At 36.4% G+C, this 24,182-nt stretch overlaps 1 protein-coding gene across 1 annotated transcript; it reads right to left on the bottom strand.

Moving 5' to 3' along the window:
- Positions 1-466: 466 nt before the first annotated feature.
- On the bottom strand, positions 467-23,833 carry LOC115442958 (membrane-associated guanylate kinase, WW and PDZ domain-containing protein 1). Its single transcript, XM_030168185.2, has 22 exons — positions 22,801-23,833; positions 19,523-19,722; positions 16,835-16,926; positions 15,206-15,305; positions 14,537-14,668; positions 12,976-13,099; positions 12,340-12,563; positions 11,900-12,015; positions 11,512-11,613; positions 11,133-11,235; positions 10,691-10,807; positions 9,954-10,391; positions 9,361-9,480; positions 8,800-8,935; positions 8,032-8,149; positions 7,101-7,230; positions 6,588-6,712; positions 6,255-6,346; positions 5,313-5,405; positions 4,872-5,023; positions 4,341-4,447; positions 467-3,932 (listed from the first exon to the last, which is right to left on the bottom strand). Exons 1-22 carry the CDS (start codon positions 23,016-23,018, stop codon positions 3,858-3,860), a joined length of 3,114 nt encoding a protein of 1,037 aa, XP_030024045.1. The 5' UTR covers positions 23,019-23,833; the 3' UTR covers positions 467-3,857.
- Between the last annotated feature and the right edge of the window lie 349 nt (positions 23,834-24,182).

Genomic DNA, 24,182 nt, shown 5'->3' with positions numbered 1-24,182 from the left:
TAAAACAGGCTAGGAAAGGCTACAATAAGTATCAACTGCAATTTTCACGTTAAACTGTTATGATGGCATCATTGACGAAAATCGATCTCTTGACGCCACGATCGGAAGTATGTCATCACATACAGGCAATAAATACCTCTTCGTATATTTCCAGTTTCCGGAAAGATGGCCTCAATTTCCTGGTCGCAAATTGCATGATCTATTAACTGGACATAAAACTTTATATTACAGCTAAAAACGATTGCTGAAAAGAATCAAACACCAGGTAACCAGAATATTTGAGGCTCACAATTTAGAATGAAACATTAACAATTTAAAACTCATTACTTTCTTATACTCACACGTCAGTGACCTTTCACCTGATAGTAAATGGAACGGAGTCCAGCTAGCGTAGATTAATGAGAGATGATTGTCCCTCGCCAGTCCACACAATTATGCTTGCTTTTAACCCGATTTACACTGATTATTGATATATTTAATTTCCTTATTTGTCATCTTTCGGATCATTCCATTGGACGAATAATGGCAATGGGTTATTGCTATAAACGTGAGATTCACAAATTCATAAACAGGCTTAGAACGTTTATCAGGTTCCTTAGTGAAAAACTAAATTGGAAATATAATTACAATTAATATATATATATGCTCAAAAGGTACTCACAGCTAACTAAAACTGTCTAAAACCTAGGTCTTAAACTAAGGCGCTAAAGTCTATATTAAAATCCGGTCGATATAACATCTTTGGGTGATCGAGTACATAAATATAAGGTGCGGCACGACTGTTCACAAAAGGCACTTATACATTGCAATTTTCTTCGCTTATTCATAAATATTTATTAGCAAATGTTTTGTCTCTTTCTAGTTCAGCTAAGAGTAAGAGAGATAAAATAGTTTGTTTATATGCTGCTGATCTTGATGAGGAAGTTAATGAGTCTTTTTCCGTAATGCTTGTTTCAAAGTATCGATAATATTACAATTCGAATAGATTCTTGAAGTCATTCGAATGAGATAAACGATTAACTTTGCTAATAAAATTTACGAATAAGGCTATTATGACTAATTAATACAATTTCAAATTATTACTACATCTATACACAATAACAATGATTGGAGTAAATATATTTTATAATTGGACGAGTTTGGGCTAAAATATAGACATGGAAGTTCTTTGTTATACAAGGAATATTATCAATTTCTTTATAATTATTATATTATTTTAACAACTGGATCTACTTAAAATTACATACCATTATTAGAATACATTATCAAGTCTTGGCAAGTGACGCCGCAGAAAAAACACTATCTTAATAATAGATTAAATTTTTTAACGTCAAATGTGTAAAACTAGTGATCGTATAATCTCGGTGGTCCCAACTAGAAAAGCTTAAAACATTCAACTATAAATAAATAAGATTCCTTTTCAGTCAATATCACCTACATTTTATGTGACACAATTTATAAAAAGAATAATCGATCATGATTAATCGAGCTTTGAATCGATTATTTTGTGATATTCGAGACATGAAAGCGATAACTTGATATAAAGTGTTTTATAGCATTTATTTTACTTGCATCAAAAATCGATTAGTATAATCGATATTAAAAATATCAATCTTCTTTAATCATTGGATTAACTTCACAACAAGTAAATCCATCAACCACATTTATACATCAAATTGCTGTATAATTCATCATTTATGGCCTTTCATTCCTTGACTTTATCAAACATAAATCAATAAAATTCTTTATAGTAATGTTACTATCAGAAATTGACGACTATATCTTCAATTTTGGAATGACATAAAAATATTATGTACACGATTATTTGATAACAGTATTAAGTAGCATCAATTACATTCTTACCTATTAACTTACTTGGAAGATACTATTTACAAATACGAAGGAAGAATATTTCCATAAACCTAATTGTTATCTAATATTTTTACTACTAAAATCAATTGTTATCAAGGTTTAAAATAGCTACCGAATTTGGTTTTACAGGACGGGACGTTTTACTGTTTCTGGAAGTATTAGCACACTTGAGCTTATATATTATGAGTCATAAAATATGGATTGGGTATTTGACTTATTTATTTATAATTTTTACAAAATATGCATGTGGTATAAATTGTAAAACAGATAAATCATTGAAATCTCGTGAAAAATCTGCAAGTTATAAGCCATTTAAATTAGGTAGTAGACGTGTCAAAAATAAGAAAAGGGACGAAATACTTGCATGTGACGTCAGTGGGCATTACGATACGTGTGAAAGAAAGAGATGGATCGATATCCCCACTTCACGCCCACTCCTGCACGTTGCAATATTTGAAATTTGAATTACTGCCTCATTTCTTATCAAATTTTAATGCTGCTTTCACAGAGGGATTTCTATTTTTCTAATTGCTGTTACATATATACCCTATACCGATTTGTTTTCTTGAATTTATACTCTTAATTGCGACTCCGTTTCATTGTCAAGTTTAAATACAATTCACACGTTAAAGTTGATACATCTTGTTGTTTATAAGCGGTGTGCAAGAACACCAAGTATTTTTTATGTAAGAGTCTATGGCATTCCTAAAATTAACCACTTCTACACCACGGGTGATTTAACTTGGGTATAATAATAAAAAATGTGGTAAATATTACCAAAACATTCCTATTACGCCTATGATTAACAGTAACAACAATGCTTATAAAAATACTTAGCTGTCATAATTATATCGATAATTCAGCCTTAAATATTTTCAACAATCCACACAATGAGCAAAATTACCTTCACAAGGATCCCTAAATAAAGTTCGAACTAAAATATATCACCTATCTTACTTTACTCCAAAGACAAATGTAGTTTTTTTTTAAATAATATTTACTTTATTCGAGAATTTTCAAAATTTACAACTGATAAATTTTAGTCAAATATAATCGATTTCGTCAACTTTAGAATGGTGACATTTCGAAGGCGTATGAGCACTTATGCTACGCTGTGACATGACCTGTATTGTAAGAGCGTTTCGGTAATTATATTTACCATCAAAAATAGTCTATCCAGCCCTCAACGAGTTTACACGTGACCCTAACTGATAAGTACTTCAACTTTAAGTACAACTTAACTGTATTTTACACTCCTTGACTTCAACTTGAATCGAAACTTACTTCAGTCAGTATAAAACGTACTTTCTTCCGACATTATGTAACAATGTACTGGCTTACACCGCTTAGAAGCGGTTAACATATACCTTAATTAAAATTACTTACAATATGATTGTATTATTAAAGCTATGTCTTCTTGCTTTACACAATGGAGGACGGTTACTGAGCGAAGTTTGGAATATCCACGTCATTTACAACGAAGTCAAATATGTGTTGGGTGTACTAAAAGCCCTGAAGTTTGCTTCTTTACCCGCTTTTATCTCTTCACCTTTTTGTCGTAGGTTGCTTTTATTCAGCTTACGTGTAACTTCAAGGCGTTAAAAACCATTGGCAATAGCTATAGTAATGTAAATATTAAGTACTGATAATCGGGTAGAGGTACACTATACACATTTTACACCCAAATAGATAGTGGCTACTATACATACGGTGAAAAATTAATGTATTTTTTGTGGTTGATTGTGGGGACATTATATAACCTCTATATAATTTTAAGGAATGGGAGACAACGCATTTGGACCCAATATATTATTTTGTGGATATTTGATGGTAACAGCTGCAAATGATGTACAGACTAAACTGATCTAAAACAAATCATTGCAAGAGTTGGAGGCGAGGCTCCATCGAGATGTGCTGCGAGTGACCAACCTCACTGGAGTGAAGGGCACTTGCATCCCCGGTGGTGGGCGATGGTAAAGCTGCCGTCAGTCCTGTGGCGCGTCGGCGGGCAGCACCGTGAGCGTCACGCTAGCGCCGGAACGCTTGATTAGAGCGACCACCTGATGGTTAAAATATATGAATGTTGATTTGTTTGTGATTATTAATATGAGTTTTATGGGTAATTTATAATTTGTTAATAGCGTAATTACTATAACCATTTCATTATAGAATTATTGACATTTATAAGCAAGATAATCTCGACAAATTAATAGTCAAAACACTGATGATGTTTAAGGGGTATTTTTATTTTATGCTTATCTAATACATTTTGCATCTATACGGTATAATACGAATATTTATATTATTCCTTTGAATTTTTTGAATAAATCTTTATTAAGGTAATATTATGTGAAGTCTGGCAACCCGTAGGTCAGCGTGGTAAACTAAAACCTAAACTTTCTCATTAGTAGAGGAGGCACTATATAATACAGGGCTGTGATTATTATTATTATGTATTTGTGGCTCACCTCGGGATGCGCCAGGTTCCGCACAGGCTGTCCATTGATGGCAACGATGGTGTCACCCACGCGCAGGGCTCCACACCGCGCCGCTGGCGACAGAGGTATCAGCTGGCCTATGGACATACACAATGGGAATTAGTTTTTTCTGTGAGAAGATAACTAATTTATGTTGTATTTACTGGACAGCTTACACTACATAGTTAAAATCTATAGTGGCTTGTATTTGTAAAACGGATTTTGAGGTCAGTTGGCGTCTATCCAGTAAGACGGAATGGCATAATACTAGCGACCGTCGAGGTACACACTATGTCATTGCCTGTACAATTATATTTCCAGAAAACTGTAGTACCATCAGATTCCGCGTAGTTTCAAACTTACTTATATAACACCAACTTCAATTTCGACCAGTCTTTAATTTGTAACTAACTTCAGATCCATGAAGTAAAATTTTGCATAATATTGACTACTGACCGCTAGTCAACTGGTAACTAACTTCAGATCAACCTAGTAAGATCTTGTGTGATATTGACTACTAACCGATGGTGCTAGTCGCCTTGTTGGTGGAGGAGATGACGACGAAGCCGAAGCCCTCGCCTTCGTTGCGCGTGACGGTGACGTCATAGGGCTGCGGCCACCCCCCCGCGCCCGCCGCCACGCCGCCCGCGCCACCCTCGTACTGAACGCCGTACCTGATAGAATGGTTGTCATTTATATAATGCTTGGATTTAATACATTGGTACGCAATTTCAGTATGCAACTATTCCTTGGACAGCTTTGAACAAATTTAGAAAGTTATTTGCTATGATAAAAACTGAGTACATTTATAAATAAAATGTATTCGATTAAGAGTATGGCAAGTTAGAAACAACTTAAATTACTATAACACTGAAATACATAAATAATAAAAAAATTACACGGATTTCAGTTTTCGATATAAAGAACTAAAAGCGTTTTTAATGGATATTAATATGTACTAACATTGGTTGCACGTGTGCTTGTGGCGGGTACATGGGCGCGGGGTGGAGGATGTTGAACGGTGCACCCTGCATCTGATGAGCTGACGGGTCCGCGCTAAAAACATGCAAAATTACAGTTTCATAAATCAATGCCATGCTTATCGATCTTGTTTTTATACAAAATAATGACGAAACGATTAAACTTCTCGATTGAAAATAAACGACGGGAATAATCGTGGACGATAGCAACACCGTCCAAACTTGGTTACATTGTATTTCACACCGGAACAGAATAGTACATCTAGTCTTACGTAGTATATTACTTACTCTAGGATCTCTATGAAGAATTTACGCAGTATCGTATCGAGTAAATTACGTTTGCGTATTTCTCGATAGTTGTTTAAAAATAATATACGTTCAAAAGTACGTGGTACATATATATCGATACGTCAAAATAAATACGTACTGTTGATTCTTATACATTTTAAGTTACAGTTAAAATTGTTACGTGATTTTTATTCGAAGATTGCACGCGTGCGATGTTCACATTGCTGTATTTTAGTTCCACATACGCTCACCACGGCGCTGTTCAAATATCTATACAAAAATTCACTCTATCGTAACCATTACGTGAACTATACAATAGTGCGCAAACTCGTTTTCGGAGTACAGAACTAGCACAATGTTACTCGTAAGTAGAAACATATTACGACGGTACTCAGTCAGCCTTTGATATACTAGAGTATTAACTTTTATTTTTATTGCTTTAAATGACGGGACTAGCTTGCCATTCGCCTGAGGGTAAGCGATACGACCGCGCATAAATAGTAGAAACACCATCCAACGCCTTGAATTACAAAGTATTGTTTGGTATTCCACTGCGCTCGCCATCCTGAGACATGAGATGTTAAGTCTCATTATGTCCAGTAGTTGTCCTGATGAAAAATTTGATGTTTAGTCTTACGCGAGTAGAGGCTGGTGTTGATGCGGTGAGACTACAGAGGGCACGCCCAGCGGCTGGATGTCGGCGCGGTTGTGTCGTACGCCTAACGTAACCTGTAAGAAAAATAATAATAATAGAATGATTTATAAAACGCTGAGTGAAAACATACTTTTGTTATTCGCCATTACTAGGAGTCTAATAAATTAAAATGGGTTCCAGAAAGTGACAATTCAATATTACAGTGTATACATAGTTTATTTTTTTAAGGTTAGCAATATTTATGGGTCTTATTTAAAGTTGATATTGCTTTATATTGTGATATGTTATTGTCAATTAATATTGAAGGATACATACATGTCCCCTAGTAGCCGCCTGGCACACATACGCGACCGCTCTCGCGTGCGTCGCGCCTGCTAGCGGTATACCGTCCACTGACGTCAACAGATCGCCTTGACGTAACAAGCCGTCTGCTGGGCCGCCTGCAATTTGAAAGATTACGATTGCAATTCTAGTGACATCACAGATAACTCTTTAATTAACATTGAATCACATTTTATTGCTAATGAAATTGAGTATACATTGTATTTACTAGCCTTGTTTCGGACATGAAATCAAATGTCTATGCATCATTTAACCATACTAAAAAAAAAATATTGATGTCACCATGGCCTTATAGATAGTTTTATACTCATTTGGAACATACTGATTTGGCTGGACGAGTTATTAGTACTCTATCCCATAGCATGCTGCTGTATATTGACACGTCAAATGTTCTATGTATGACATAATGGTCAGTTGGTGTTGAGTGGTGTTACTCAAATGTCCTATGTAAGACATAATGGTTGGTGACAAAGTCTGTTTGCGTACCGGGCACGACGTATCCGACGGCGACGCGCGTGCCGTCCTCGACGCCGCCGACGATGCGGAAGCCGAAGCCGGCCGCGCCGCGCGCCAGCCGCACCACCACGTCCGCGCCCGGGTCCGACCCCACCTCCACCTGGCACATCACACCACATCACACAACTTATAATAAGTAATAATATCAGCCCTGTATTGTCCCACTGTTGGGCACGGGCCTCCTCAACTACTGAGAGGGATTAGGCCTCAGTACACCACGCTGGCCGAGTGCGGTTTGGTAGACTTCACACACCCTCGAAAATACCTATAGAGAATTTCTCAGGTATGCCGGTTTCCTCACGATGTTCTCCTTCACCGTTAAAGCAAGCGATAATTCACAAAGAATGCACAAATAATTTTTTTTTTAGAAAAGTCAGACGTTTGATTTGAATTGAACTTGCATTGACATGGACATTCATCTCGGCAGTCTGTTCCACAACCAACTATCGCCGCTTTTTAAATTCACACAACTTAGCCTTTGTTATACGTCTGTTCTATTTGTGATAGTTATAAAATTACCACTTTATAACTTACACATATAGAGCGAAGTGATTATATGGACATATTTTGAACTTATCTATTTATTTTACTGAAAGTATGGTTGACAATGTTCAAATAAATGTTAACCAACAGTTAACGTTAAATACATTTAATACTGACTGCAAACATTTGTTTACCATTAATTTGGGAACTTGACTTGTTTATTTCGACGCCCATTACATTCGAGGCTTAGTAAAACAGACGTTTAATAAACAAAAATAATCTTTAATGCTATTCTGAAGTTTTATACAAGCAACATCATTATAAAATTAAAAAAAGAATTACAAAAATGTAAAAAGCAAACAACGTGACTAACTTCAAGCCAGTCACAACAATCAGCGCCATCTATAATGTCACTTACCTGTGGATAATTGGGCACGTATACAGAGTTGGGTTGCGCCATCGCGTCGGGCTCGTAGCACGACGGCGACTGGCGCAGCGGCGAGTGCATGTGCCGCGACGGGGAGTTCTCTCGCAGTCTAATATACAATACCATTTGTTAAACTAAAGTTGCATAACTAAAGTATGTCGCCTGTATTCATAAACGTTTTTTATCTAACGACGGAGCATTGCTGTGATAACAAGTCTGTTTCTCAGTGATACGACAATATTAGCCAATCACGACGGCCTTAGGTCTATGCACTGCGAAGGCTGCCATGCCGTCAGCACTGAGAAACAGACTTGTTATCACAGGAATGTTCCGTCTGTAGATAAAAAACGTCTATGAATAAGGGGGTGTAAGTTTAGCAATCATATTAGCTTGTTGGGTAACTATAAAAACTTATAAACTGAAGAATGTATGCAGATGGATTGCAGTGTTGTTCCTAGTTTTTAATGGTGTAATCATTACTAACGTAGTGTAAGTTTCCTTGCCTACTAACAATTTTGAGTCTTGAGTATCTCGCAAACAAAAGAAAATAAAAATTTTAAAAAATCGTACATCATTGTATCGTCAGTAAAGTAATATGAGTAAATTGGAACGCATAGTAGGTATAAATCTGATCATAAAGCGACTTATAAACAAGCAATCCAAACAAAAAATATCATACTTCCACCTGTTAACAAATTAATCCAATACAATTTCTATCTTTCAAAATGGCTGAAATAGAAAGACTCCAAAAAATGTTACCTCAGCGGAGAGCCCTTTATCCTGCTGTTGGAGGAGTTGTTGGACGGCGACTGGCTCTGCAATCTGTTGGACGGCGAGTTTGTGAGGAGACGCTCCGTCGCGCTGTTGTTTGAAGGCGAATGACTTCTCAGACGACCTACAAGACAATTCCTTTAGTTAACGCATATTTTAAAAAAACAAAAATATTTATTTTATATAAGGTTGGATTTTCCATCTTAAAAAATTATTCAGTCGCAGCTCGGAGTCAGGAAGTTGGTGGAGTGATACCCCCGTGCCTCGGAAGGCACGTAAAGCCGTTGGTCCTGCGCCTGATCTCTCTCCGGTTTGTCGGATTGCCGTCTCACTGGGCTATGAGAGTGCACCTGTGTATTGCGCACACCCTGGTGAACTATACTATAACCTGTGAATTTGGCTGATCTCCGAGATTAGCCATCGTGACTAAATGTTATGAATCATTACTTATTTTAAGTTTTTTTTGACACATTAAAAGTCTGTTAAGAAAACAATTGATAAATTGTCAGACAAATTGGAAAGTCATACATTACATTAAATAACGAATACCTGTTGAATTCGATGGAGAATGCTGTCTCAGGCGGCTGGTGGACGGAGACTGTCTATGTGATGTTAGTCCGCCGATGGCTGCCGTAGTTGGCGAGTGCAGCATTCCATCTTCAGGGAAACCTAAACAACAAATGTTTGGTTAGAAGCTCCTATGACTTTTATTGATCAATAATCGTTGATCTATAACTTATGATATCTGATAGTTTAGACGAATGTCTTTTACTAGAGCTATGTCTATTGCATAGGTGGTGAAAATGTTATATTTGTAGGCCATGTCTATGCTATATTATAAATCAACAAGTCATGTTGCATTCTCAGACGGTCGCTAGAACTATTCCGGCTTACTTAGATGTACAACCAGCCACAAAAGTGGATGCACATTTTCGAAATGTCAAATCGCCTTTAAAATTTTGTTTGTACGTGAGATTTTTTTTTACAAGGTTTACTTTATTCTAGTAAAAGAATATTTTGTTACTGTTGTGCCTAACTGTACATCGATTAACAACGTAACGCGTCCCGATAATGAATCTTTAATCCAAATCTTACAATATTTATTATTTATTTCATATTTGAATTACATCATAGATCCTCACCTCCATTATCACTGCTATCAGCGACACTCGCATTCCCCCGCCAATACGCCGCATTCATATCAACATGCACGGTCGGCGTCGGTATCTCGCCCCAATTCCCGTTCCACCGCTCGCCATTCCCGTCCCAGTTCCCGTTATTCCCTTCCTCCCACTTCTGCCCGTTCTCCACCCACTTCTGCCCCGTCTCGTCCCATTTCTGAGCACTTTCCGCCCAGTTGCGGATATTAGAGTTGTCTAGCCAGGCGTCGTGGGTGTCACGGGTGTCGCGGTTGTCGCGAGCGTCTCTGTCCTGCCATTGGTTGTCTGGCGGTTGTGTCCAGGGAGTGACGACGCTGAGGATTGCCCGGAAGCCGGGGGTGCTGCTGCGCCGGCGCCGGTCGATGAGACTTTCGCGCGGAGAGCGGTTTTTATGGTCTGGCACTGCGTATGTTGCGTCCACTGTAGAACAGTTATGTTATTATAGGCGTAGATCGATTTTAATTTGTTACATTAATGTTATTAGTAATATTATATGTCATATCATAAAAAATGGGAACGAATAATACTCGCGTAAATTAATGTATATCCTGTGATACGGTACTCATGGCATTTGTATGTAAAGGTCTATAAGCGAACAAAAACTCAATTATACACGTATAATGTGATTGTATATCTGTATAAGTTTATAATGGTAATTAAATTATATTATAGCTATGTAATTTACTTTCAATAATTTTAATAAAAGTTATACTGTTTACCAGAGTTCATGTCGTCGTGCGGGTCTCTCAATGGGTCCTGTGTGTGCGACATTGGCGATCTTAGCTGTTCCGCAGTCGGTGTTTTGCTACGACATACTTGATTGTTGTTTGATGCCGCTGTAAAATTGGTTTTTATGTTTTTGTACTTGAATCATAAAACGTTTTTAGATTAATAAGTTGTCTAGAACTTTTCAATAAGTTTATAATAGCGGTAATATTTTAATAATTCTATATAAATTTGACTTGTCGCAAGGCCTGCAAGCATCGACATTTGCAGAAATTAATGATTGTTACATGGTAAAAATTAGTTCCGGTGGTAGGTATATACAAGTTTTGTTGGTAATTAAAACCTTGCTGAATAGATTGGTATAACTAAAATAGACGTATACGCTTGAGCATAATAAATAATGAGTAGTGAGTAGTGCGTGTAGCGTGTACGCACGCGCGTGGTGCAGGCGCGTGGCGGAGCGGCTGCGCGGCGCGCGCGCGGCGCGGCGCCACACCACCAGCCGCGTCTCCGCCAGCGCCGGGCACTCCTTCAGCACCTGCCGCGACACACAGTTATACTATGTCTTCGGGAAATTACGGTAAGAGACACGCTTTAGCTGACACAAACGCCATGCATCACGTCACATAGGCCAAAACAATCATTAATAACAAAAAACTCAACAAAAAATATCCAACATCGAAATTGAATCAAAAATAAGTATTCAAACATTATCTTACTTTTTATTTATTTCATAATACGATTATTCTATCGACAAAAAATAATTACTTATTTTACATAATATCATAATACAAAATTCTAATAATTCGTTTACCTGAACGACATGTTGATGCGGCGCGTGTCTGACATCATTATCGCCTATCTGCAGCAGTAAGTCACCTTCACGCAATCCTGCGCATCGACTTCGATCCAATACCTAGATAAAACGAAAATCGATTAAAAAGTTATCTCTCCCCGAAAGCAAAACTTTAATAAATATGACAGCTAATTGACGGCGTAAGCAGTAACTGATCAAACCAAATCAAGTATTACCGATCAAAAGACTAATCTACCTAGTATCGATTAAAATCAAAATTGCGAATTAAAATTTACTAAATAGCAAATTAAAATTTCAATGAGCACGCTATTCTTCTTCACACGTTAATAAAAGATGTATATGATTTTACAATAAATAAAGCAGTAGTAAAATAAAAGTTGAGTACCTTCTTGACCTTCTGGCCGTGCACGCTGTCAGCGACGGTGAAGCCGAAGCCGGTGTTGCCGCGGCGCAGCGTCACGCACAGCTCGCGCCCGCCCGCTCCACACGACGACCCTGAGCCTGCAAAAACACATCGATACTCTGTACAATGTTTTACAGCCAAAAAATATCATGAAACTTATTTGTATATTTTTTACATCCAACGTTTTGAATACTGTAGACTTCATGGTCATACGGCAGACACAACAATATTCTTGCACAAATAACAAATTTCATCCCCCTGTGCCATAAATTTGTCGGCACTCGTGACTAACTTCAACTCGTTCATGACTAGACGGATATACTTGGTAGTTGATATTATAAAATCTAAACGTGCCTAAAACAAAAATACCGTTTCTTAACTTTCCTACTATGAGTTCGATTATGTTTACGTATGGTACGTACCATTAGCAAGCGACAGCAAGTGGTCCGCAGAAGGGCACCGCGGCGGTGCTTGCGCCGTGTCCCCGTTGGCGAGCTCGTCCAGGTCGAAGGAGCGCGACAGCAGGCGGCGCCGCGCGGGGCTGTGCGGGCTGTGCGGGCTGTGGGGCCGGTGCGGGCTGTGCGCGGCCTCGCGGGACTCGCGCGACTCGCCGCCCGACTCTGGCTGCGGGGACTCCAGGTTGAATCTGTAAACGTACATTATATCAAAGTATGATAATATATATAATCAAGGAGAGCAATCGATTATAGAAAGCCAACAAATCCTATTTAGCGACAAACCCCATCAAGATGTTACACTCTAAAGTTTGGTATCTTTATAAATAGTTTTTTGTCGGTTTCTGTATCAGAAAAGGCTAGGGTATTATTGAAAAAAAAAAAAAAGAAAAAAAAAAATGGTATGATCAAAAGTTATTAGGCACGTATAAATGTGGACGTATGGAGCGACATAGTCTGAAATAACGACCAAGCTCCTTAAATAAAGATTAAAAAAAATAGTTTGGTATACTATGCAGTTTAGTATACTGAGCTTATTCTGACGAGCATGGAGAAGGTATTGCGTTTGTTGGACCGAGATACTAGTTGCAGCCGCGGGCGTACCTGGTCCGCAGCGCCCGCGTGAGCTGCTGCATGGCGACGGCGTCGGGCGCGGCGCTGGCGTCCACCGCCAGCGTGCGCAGCACGCGCGTGTTCGGGTCCTCGGAGTCGAACGCCAGAGGATAACCTATTGACAATTTTGATTTCAGTTTTATTTATTTAACTAGCTTCCGCTCGCAGCTTCGCACGCGTGGATTTCGGACTTCAAAAATGGAGGGGGTGCTCAATTTGTCGGGATGTTTTTTTAATGTATGGTGGTATGCAGGTGGTCCGATTGTCCGGTCAGGGTCTGATGATGGGATCCTGGTGAAATCGAAGAAATCTTATAGCATGATGATTCAGTATTCACGCGTGATGGCTTATTATACCGATTTCTATGATTCTTTTTTATGAAATATTTAATAATGTTAACTTTTTTAATTAGGGATGACTGAGAGTGTTATAAACGTAAGAGTAGACAAATATAATAAGAATGCTTCGAACTGCTAAGCTATCGGGAGTTACACGTGTTATTGTGAGTCAACCATAAAAGATAGACATATGCTGTCGTGGGATATATTTTACATAATTGTAAGGAGAACATTTCCGTCATACATGATTTCTGCGTAGCTTTAACCATTAAGGTTGCACACGCGACGGAAGATTAAAAAATGTAGTAACTTCTCCCGTTTTCCCAACATTTCCCTTCACTGCTCTGCTCCTATTAATTGTAGCATGATGAAAAGTATACTATAACCAGCACAGGAGTATAACAAATAATTGTACCAAGTTTCGTTAAAATCCGTCGAGTAGTTTTTGTTTCTATAACGGTTATACAGACAGACAGACAGACAGACAGACAAAAATTTTACTAATTGCATTTTTGGCATCAGTATCGATCCCTAATCACCCCCTGATAGTTATTTTGGAAATATATTTCATGTACAGAATTGACCTCTCTACAGATTTATTTTAAGTATATAGATAGAAGATGAGAGCGTGTAAAGATATTTACAGTTTAGTTAGAAGTACACATATTACTGCTAAACAGAAAATAGATGTTGAGTGGTAGTAATCAACGCTATATAACACCACTGTAGAAGAACGGATGGTAAAGACCCACTAGCAGAGCAATCAGGACAATCACTAGAGATAATACTATATCACTCAGGTACAACACCCGCCTATTATCTACTAACCGTTCCTCTACATATACCACTTCAATTAAGAACAATTTTTGAAACGCCTGGAGATTTTTTCAGCCTTTTTTCTTTGGGTAGTCATCATTTAGGTAAGTACTGAAAGGTTGGTCATCTAGCTTAGAGCCTTTATCATCCTCACCAGTGAGGATAGTGGTGAATTATTTTTTTATTCACTTTACCTACTAACCTGAAAACGCTTCTGTGGTTTATTTTGTGTTTTTTTAAAACTATATAAAATATCCATATTTAATTATAATTTAGTAATAATAACTATTCTTGTAACTTATTTTAACATATCATAAGTGCAACTTTATTCACCAATCTAATTTTTTTTCTTTACATTAACCATGAAACCTCTATTATAAGTGTAATTAGTAACTGACCCCTCACGAGCAGCAGCGCGACCTCAGTGCCGGGAGTGATGCTCTGGAATATCTGCGCGACCTGCTCGTGCGAGAGCCCGCGCACGCCGCGACTGCCCACACCCACCAGCAGGTCTCCGGGCCGGAGGGCACCTGGGAACAAAAAATATCAGTACACAGGACCAGCACTCACCAGCCTGATGGTCAGACGATATCGCGTATGCCGGCAAATTGTGAAAGAGCACAGGACCGGAATGTGATAGAAATATAGCCTGTTCAAACGGGGAGGTGCATTTTCCTGTGGATCTTTATTATTATATGACAAAAGGTTATATCCTCCAGGTTATAGGGTCCTCTAGGGTATACCATGGTCCAACACCTAATCCACCTTTTTAAAGACGTTGCTGTCAGTACACAATGTTTTCCTAATCCTAATTTTATTATATAGTTTCGATAAGTAGTTATATTTGAGAAAGATTGAGTTATGGTATGTCGATTATGATGCACTCACTGTAAAGCTTTTGGAATCTCGGTTGGGGTTTAAAATGATCATTAAATCTTCTAGGGGGAACAAAATAGCCCCCACAGATGCTTTACTACCATGAACCATCTAGTATCACTTAGTCTATGAACTCTACCAGATGATGCAGTGTATACTATAGGTATATACTATATACTGTCTATTCTTACCGTCTATCCAGGCGGGGCTGTGTGGGACGATGCTTCGTATCTGCAAGTAGCCTTCCGTCTCCGGTATACCTTCAGCTCCAATTAGCGTGAACCCTAAACCCTGCACAGTAAGGCGTATTATTACACAACTGAGAGAGAACTACTATACACTAGGAAGAAAGAGACATTTCTTATGTCCCAAGAATAATTTTGATTCTCTTTGTGAACGTACAGTCAGCCACAAAAGTATCTGAACGAATTCAAATTTTCAAATCGAATTTTAAATTTTTGTGTCCTTGTCAACAATCGTTTTTTTTTTTACTAAAATAAGCTTAGTTTACTTTATTTTAAATAAACACAAACGAATATTTCCATTGAAGTCAATATGTAGAAGCATTTTGCACTGTTGTGACAAACACATCACTTATAGTGCCGGATACAAGGTGAAAAAAAAAATATTGTTAATATTGTATTGTTGATGTAAATTTCGTTATGGGTCCTTTGTTACCTGAAGTAAATAAATAAATAAAAATTTTAAAGTATTGATTTTGTTTAGCTACTTTTGTGGCTGTCTGTACATACATACATTGACTGATTTTAGAATGAAACTGGTCAAGAGGAACTACGAAGCAGGGTTTTTTTCACGTTAACTGTGATTACTCTCCAGTAGAGATATAAAATATCCAAACACATCATTCGAGTTAGACTATCTAAATATTTAGCTGGCTTGCATGTCACGCACAGAGGCCTGATCTACAGGTAAGTGCGGGAAAGGGAGTCCACAACTAACACTCCCTACCCATTAATCAATAGAGACTTTCTCGACCTCACATCCACCACTACAACTCCTGTAAGCCAGGATCAGCAGTGGCACTCGTTTTTTGACACCGAGCGGTGAAGCTCGGCGAGTTTTAGGGAAAACTAATTTGTCATTATCCCGCAACGAAATTAATCAAATAGAAAAATAGGAGTTGGAAATCAATGAACAGTAGAAACAAGTATTTAAAATGATATTACACTACAGTGTTGTAACTCATAACTATAATATTTATAACGGAATATGTTTTGAACGGGCAAAATCCAATTATTTTTTCTTTATGTCCGCTTACGTAAGTTTTGCGTGACTTAATTTCGCTAGGCGGCACAATCTGATGTGTACCGTATTGTGCAGTTTTTGCACGTTGTTTTACCATAAATTCGTATTCATTTTGGATTTTGAAGAATTGTTTTTTTTATAAATATTTTGGTGACAAATCATACATACATACCCTCACAACATTAACCACTTTGTACAAATAGACTATTGGAATGTACGACCAAAATATACGTCGCTCTTTGATGGCAATTCATAGGCTAGAAAAAGAGGTCGGTTGGCCGCACGTTCGTTTCGTCTCTCTCACACTTTTTGCCAACTCAGTTTGCTTCTACAGCAAGTAAATCGCAGCCCGTTCCCTCGTGTCTATTGCACGGGGTAATCTCGATATTTTTATTTATTCAAATAGTGCGAGGTGACTTCCACGCACTAGACATTAATTACAATAAAATCCAGAGAATATAAGTTATGGTCAATGCTAGAGTGCGTAGAACAGAAAGCAAACCTGACAAAAGAAAGCCTTCTATTGTCGATTTAAAGATATATTTGAAACCTACCTGTGGTCCTTTAGTGAGTGTGACGGTGAATCTGTCGCCTCGCAACTCTCCTGTGGGCGGCGGACCGTTCGGTGGACCGCTTCCACCGCTTTCTGTAGACATTTTATTAAATTTAGCTTCATTTAAAGACTTGTCTCATTAATGGTACATTACTAATAGGTGTCCTATTAATTTCTTCCCATTAAATAATTTGTCTTGTGAGACAATACAGTGATTAAGTTAAATCTGTTTAAGATTGTTCATTGGTTAGATTTTATCTATACTAATGTTTGATACTATGTTCCGGAGTAATCGTCAAACATATTAATGGTGCTTCTTCTAAAAAAGATTTGACGACAGGAAATACAAACAAGTATATCGATTTAATATATAAATATAATGGTATTAACACGGGTGCGCCTGCAGATGATTCAGAATGCTAAGTAGTAGAGAAACTCGCCGATCCCCACCCACGTAAACTTATAATGGGATTAGGTAAATATTTGCGTTTATTTTATTTGTCGCTTTCATATGAAGGTTTTAAGGTTTTGTTTCCATAAACATGAGGAGGCAACGCTCTCACGACATTACATAAATTGTTATACTAAAAGATGATAATATTCTCGATAATGCATAAACTATTTAAATTACTAATATTAATATACATTTCAATAATAATTGGGTTCAGTTTGAGGTTTCCGGTTCAAACCCCGAGTCAGGTAAAGTGATAGTGGAGTTTTCTGTTCAGTATCAGCCCGGACTTTGAAATTGGTGTCCGATATGACAATAGGTTCGCCACCTATCACATTATGGGACGGAACACACTTGGCGAAAAGTGGATACCGTGATTGCATCTGTGCCTTCCCCTGGCATGAAATTTGTTTTAGTTTGTTAATCAAATTATCAATAGTCACCAGTAATAATACTAATAGTCAGTTACATTAGTTTACCTTTGATCAATCCTAAAATCAAGTTTAAAATCAGAAAAAGCTATGAAAAATTAATCGCTACCGGTGAACATAAATCGACGGAGAAGCGGGCAGTGTGGCAGAATCGACTAGCACACCCGACGGTGCATGTTCAATTTGCATTTATAATCTATCACTCTGTCGGGCGTCTCGCAACGGTTAATTTCACGCGTTCATCACGCTTTTACTACACCGGGCGGGCAGACATCCGACATTTGGAAGATATATGACATTTGCAAACTGCCGACATGGTTGATTTATTTCCCCGTATTTTACTGTATTTTAAATGGAATTAATGGATTAACTAAGAGAAGTTTAATGTTATGGGAATTTATGTGGCAAGACAAATTCACTTTAGGCTGTGAGAAACTGGTATTTAGATAATGTGTTTTGGTTCCCGGCAGCTTCTAATCCGTTTTATTAGGATCCGCTCCCGAGCAAATGGTCTGCGATCATTCGATACATACATTTTCGGCGCACGAGTTACGGGAATATGAAAAGATTTACGAATAATTTGTTAAAAATATTTTTAAAAAATTTTAGACTACCAAAATGTTCCTTATTAAATTGACAATTTAACAGCGATGGTCGCAAATTAAAATTATATGTACTTTAGAAGATGCACGGTATCAAGAGGCATTTTTATTGTGAAATTAATACATATACTTACTTATAAACTTGTTTTAGCATTGAGAGGTGCTTAAGAATTGCTTAAATAGCTGTCAAAAACATCACCAGTTCCTAGTTTAATCCTTATTAAGACGAAGAAGTTTTGACTTACAGCTGATCGAGTAACTTTGTCTTTTAACTAACCATAGCTTAGCGAAATTTTTATAAGTAAGATTGATAATATGTGAATGCGAAAATAACTGCTTGTCTTTCTGTCCGTTATGATTTCAAAGCTGATTTTGACAACATTCGGTATAGCCGTAGTTTGAGACCCTGGGAAGAACGTAAGATGCTTTATAAGAAAATATAAAGCGAAAATTTTATCTTCGAAATACTTTTTCACGCGCCGAGCCGCGAGCAATAGCTAGTAGATAAATAAACACTATATAAAATAAATTGCATTAAACATTACGATGCATCGTCAGTTCACGGCGTTAATTAACTTAGCATTGACTCGGATTGGATAAAAAGAATTTACGAATTAAGGTCTAGGTAACACAGTACACGATTTATTTGAAGGTGGTGCTGTTATATTTATTATACTTATGATTATAATTATATTTAATGAAATTCGGAGTTTTAAATATTAATTAACTTTACTTAATCAAACTGTTTTTAAATATTTTAAAAGGCTTTAAATTCCATCTGCATACTTAAAGACAAAATTTGGATACTAAATAATTTAAATGAGTATTAAAATATTTTACACAACAACAAATTCCGGGTCTATTTTGCTGGTATTGACATATTTTTCTTTTTATCCTAGTACACCAAAATAACAGCAATTGATTAAGTGCAATAAACAATACTAAAACATCAACTAACCAGAGACGATGCTCAACGTTCGAGAATCATCTCATCTCTCAAATCAATGCGATGTGATCTTGGGCTTTTCTACTCAATATCTGCCTGGAGTACAATCAGTGCTCGATAGACTCATCCCCATCACATCATGGGACGGAACACAGTTAGCGTAAAGTGCACCAGTTCCACCTTTACCCACGCCTTTCGAGATAAAAGGGTTTTAGTTTGAATGTATCTCTTCATCTCTACGTTAACCCTGTCTACTAACCTCGTAACCTTCTCGCCTGCAACACTGGATTCTCATACTGCGTGCGCCGGTTCAAATGATCCACGTAGTAGGAGCCATACCGCTCGTCCGTGACCATCTCCCAGCCGTAAGGTAACTCGTCCTCCCCACACTCCCCTAGGGAGTGTTTCCGGAACCGCGCCAGTCGCGGGTCCAGCCAGTGCGAGGTACTCGTGTTGTGACTGGAAGGAGTCATGTTTTACACGTAGATAAGTATGGACTGTGGGGTGAAATATGTCTACTGATACATATTATAAATTAGAAGTGTGTTTGTTTATTCTTTTATGTGGCAGAGGTCTTAGACGATATGCTATTTATTATCGCTTCTAAACCATAGTTTCTGAGAGACTTTTATTTTATGAAGAATTAAACGCGAACGGAGCTGTATGCAAGAGCGGAGTCTATAGATGTTATAAACTACATAACTATAAGCACATATTTGAAATATAAATTATCATATATCATATAACAGACCGCAATATAGAATGTTTATTAGTATATATCTTATATTAGTGTTTTATCGCAGGCTGGTCAACGGCAAAAAGTTGTACACACATAAATATCTATACTCACAAGTTACAACATACATTGTTAAGGAAACAACTACTGAAGTATTTATGGTTAATACATTATTTATTACATTGGAAATCTTGCTTATCATAATTAACCATCGATTTATTACACTGTAATGCATTTAACATACAATTGTTGATGGAAATTGTAATGATACGCCATTCTTAGAGGATATGCAGATATAATACATACAAACATAATCACACGCCCTTACCCAGTAAGGGAAAACAACTAGAAGGATTTATCAAGCTTATTTCCGTGAAAATAGGTAGCAAGACTTACCATAAATTGCCGAAATTCTAATATCAAGAAAGCAGTACTACCTTAAAATAAAACTATTTTGCGGATTTTATATTTTTATGTGGATAATTAAAAAGGTTTCAAGACTTAGCAGCCTTTGTGGTCATGGGTACTACTTTTTTTGGCTATCTTAAAAACACAAAGCAACAGCAGTGAAGAAATTTTATTTAATTTGAAATAGCTTTTGATTCTGAATTGTAGTAGTCTATAACACTTAAGTATAGTCTATACTAGTATATAAAGCTATAGAGTTTGTTTGTTTGAACATGGTAATCTCAGGAACTACTAAATCATTTTGTTTACACTAATAGGAAGCTACATTACTCCTGAGCGCTATAGATTATAATTTTTTATCCCAGGCAAAAATGTATCCCAGAAAAACAACAATCAAGCAGGCACTTTTTGTGAACAGTGGTCGCTATCCAGGCAGATATAAAATATATCCAACCATCAGCTAATATATTACATATTATACTATTTTGTTTCATGTGCATGAAAACAACTACATACATGTAAAATGGGGTCACATACAAACAATACAGTAGATGTAAATAGAAACAATGGAGCTGCGGGCATCTATTGTAATATTTCAGTTTCACTTGCACACTCGGACAGCGTTTCACACTTTCCCACAGGGCAATGTTATTACTACTTTTTGTATCATTAAATGAGATTGTATGCAAATTATTGTATTATTAGATTGAGTAATTATTCTTTGTTTTAGTTATTTGATGTGTTTGTATGATTGATAAATTGTTTTTTATTAAGATGGTAAATAATAGGGGAACATGTTTGATTTAGAGATTTATGATATTTTGTACCTATAATTATGGGTATATTGAGAAAAAATCATACAAAAATTGAAAATGTTGTTTTTTTAGTTATTTCATTAAAAGAACTAATAAGACATTATTGTAGGCTCACTGAATACAAGGTATTACATGTCTTATATGCTTCCCACACTACACCTTCCCACATGGGGAAAAAATTTAATATTACATTCTTTTTATATTTAATGCAATGAAAAATTGAACTCTCAATTAATACATAATGTGACAATAATGCATAAAATACAGACTTGTGGACTATTAGACAACACATGATCCTGGAAACCGGAGTATTTTTTTGACTGACATGTTTACATCTCGAACGGTAATAAAGAGTTAAATAAACATATAAGCAGGCAAGTGTTCATATCTTTAAATGACATCATACCCAATTAGCAAAATGAGGATACATTAAACACCATAATGGTAAGAATACAAGGTAATTTTACTGCAACTGTGTTTACTATTGCTATTAAAACTATATGGTATATGTATGGAGAGACTTACAATCAAAGATAACCAGAAATTGAGTTTGATATTAGGTGCCCATTGTTAAAATTCTACACAGAAAAAAAACAAACTACGTTTTTTTTCCCACAGCAGTATTTAAACAATTCATTGGAAAAATATTTTTTATCCTTTCTTCTTTTTAAATCATAGAAGACCTGTATGTAGTATGAAACTTTTATACTAGGAGTTTTAATTTTTTTGAATATTCACCAGTCCTTCATTTCTAAGTGTAATAATTTTGAAATACCATTTTCAGTCTGACAATTTAATTTGCAACTCCACTTTCAATATTACATGTGTGGTTGCATAAATATTTCATAATGGTATTACTCACTGCCACATTGTATAACTACTGGACTTTACTTGTTATAATAAAAGCAAATGAATCTACTTGATACAAAAGTAAAATGAATCATATTTAATGGAGCGTAGTACTTTTGTTTGTTACATTTTTTAACACTCTTTTATATGATAAATTGCATATAATTAAGCAATAATAGTTTTAAAATCTTACTCTTTTAAAGTTTTCTGACATGTATATTGTTAAAATAAACTATGAATGCATTTTATCACTTTTGTATATTTGATTTTCAATCAATTGTCAAAGATTTGATCCATGTTCTGGCAAACTTAACATTATATTTGGTTGGCATACTAAATGTTTTTTTGCTGAGTTTAGGTATTTTATGTTCTAAAATATACCTTTTATATAGACATAGTTGATATATCCTAAAATTATTGTGAACAATGTGATTTAATTGACCTCTTTTTAAATGGAAATATGTGACGGCCACATATGTTAAAGCAGATTTTTTCACTCATTGTTATTTATAAATAAAATGTATTGTGGACGAGAAAAGATTTATCTAAAAGGATAAACTTAACACATAGTAAGACATGACTGTGAACAGTGTTGTTGGTTACATGTTTATTAATGCAGTACATGTGTAATTTTACCCTTTACTTATTTAATGTGTAACAGTTTTCTGTTCCTTTTGAATAAAATAAAATAACAAAAACAATCAAGTGTAAATATTCATTAGTACTTACTCAATGAAATAAACTTCTCCAGATGGTGTGAAAGCTTTCTCCCAGTTTGGGGGCAGGGGCCCAAGGTTGTACTCCTCTTCATCTTCTCTCTTCAGACCGGCATCCCCTGGCCTCACTCCTACAACGGAGCCTCCCACATTGCCTGCCCCTGTCCCTGAGCTATGTGTTGATATACCAGCTGAAGACAATCTGTCTGAATCTGCGGAACTTTGTGCCATTTTTCACACACTCTCACTCATTTTATAAAACCACTAGCAGTCGGTATCCCGCCAATCAGCACATCTTTTGAATTTCGATTACTTTTCAAAGTTCGCCATAGACAATACTTTTTTCTATTGTCATACCTTCTTGCAATTTACTCATCGGTTTGGCATTCCATAAAAACAAAACAATATCGACATGCCATCGACCACGTATGAGTCATTTTGGGCATAATTCTTTACGAACTTGTTGAATCGTGCACATTTTACCTGCGCGCTCGTCTTTACGTCGACATAAATACCAGGAATGCGATCACATCGCGGCCGGACCACATCAACAACACATATTCCAATGCATCTGCAGGTGCATCGTAACGTATTTCAAGATAACTATATAAACAACACGTTTCCCACGAAACTAGATAATCGTAACGGTAAATGAACACTGAGCGATACACAATTATGTAGTATTTGTATAAGCTAATAAGTTCACTTTCTCACAAAACAGGTAAAATTTCAATCATTTTGAAAGTGGGTGCAACAAGTGTGTAGGCACACAGCTACAGCTGTTTGTTTATAGAATACTGGCTGCTTTTAATTAAAGGTTGACGTTCTTTTTATTAAATTAAAAGCGCAAAGAATCAATGTATGTAATTTGTTTCTAGATTTAATTACCACAGTTTGGCAGATAATGTAACGTTTATTTTGTTTGTTTTATTTTATAAATATCACTCAAACGACTTTTTCTCAAAACTTTATTCATAACACCAACCACACAACACAAGTACACAGACACCGAATAGAGTCGAAACTCGAATGTCTATTGTCGATTAACAACTTATATTCACGCATTCCTGTAATCAATTATCGATTATTCGTCTGGTCAGATATAATCATTAGCTGTTTTCGTAACGATGACATGTGTCTGTATTAAATTTGTTTATTTTACGACTTAATAGGTTGCATTTTCTCAAATAATAATTTTTGTTTTTAGTCAATTTAAAAACATGGTTTTGTGTAATAACCATGATAATTTATTACTCATAATTATATTTTATATAAAATAAAAAAATATATATAATTGCTGTATCAAAGAAAAAGAGAAATTACCTCTAAAGTTAAAACAAAAAGTTAAAATTTTGTGCCTGTTCAAATTTAATAGCCGGCAATATTCAATATATA

The sequence above is a fragment of the Manduca sexta genome, chromosome 3, assembly GCF_014839805.1.
Source record: "Manduca sexta isolate Smith_Timp_Sample1 chromosome 3, JHU_Msex_v1.0, whole genome shotgun sequence".
Classification (NCBI taxonomy): Eukaryota; Metazoa; Arthropoda; class Insecta; order Lepidoptera; family Sphingidae; genus Manduca; species Manduca sexta.
This window is presented reverse-complemented; position numbering and strand designations above follow the sequence as displayed.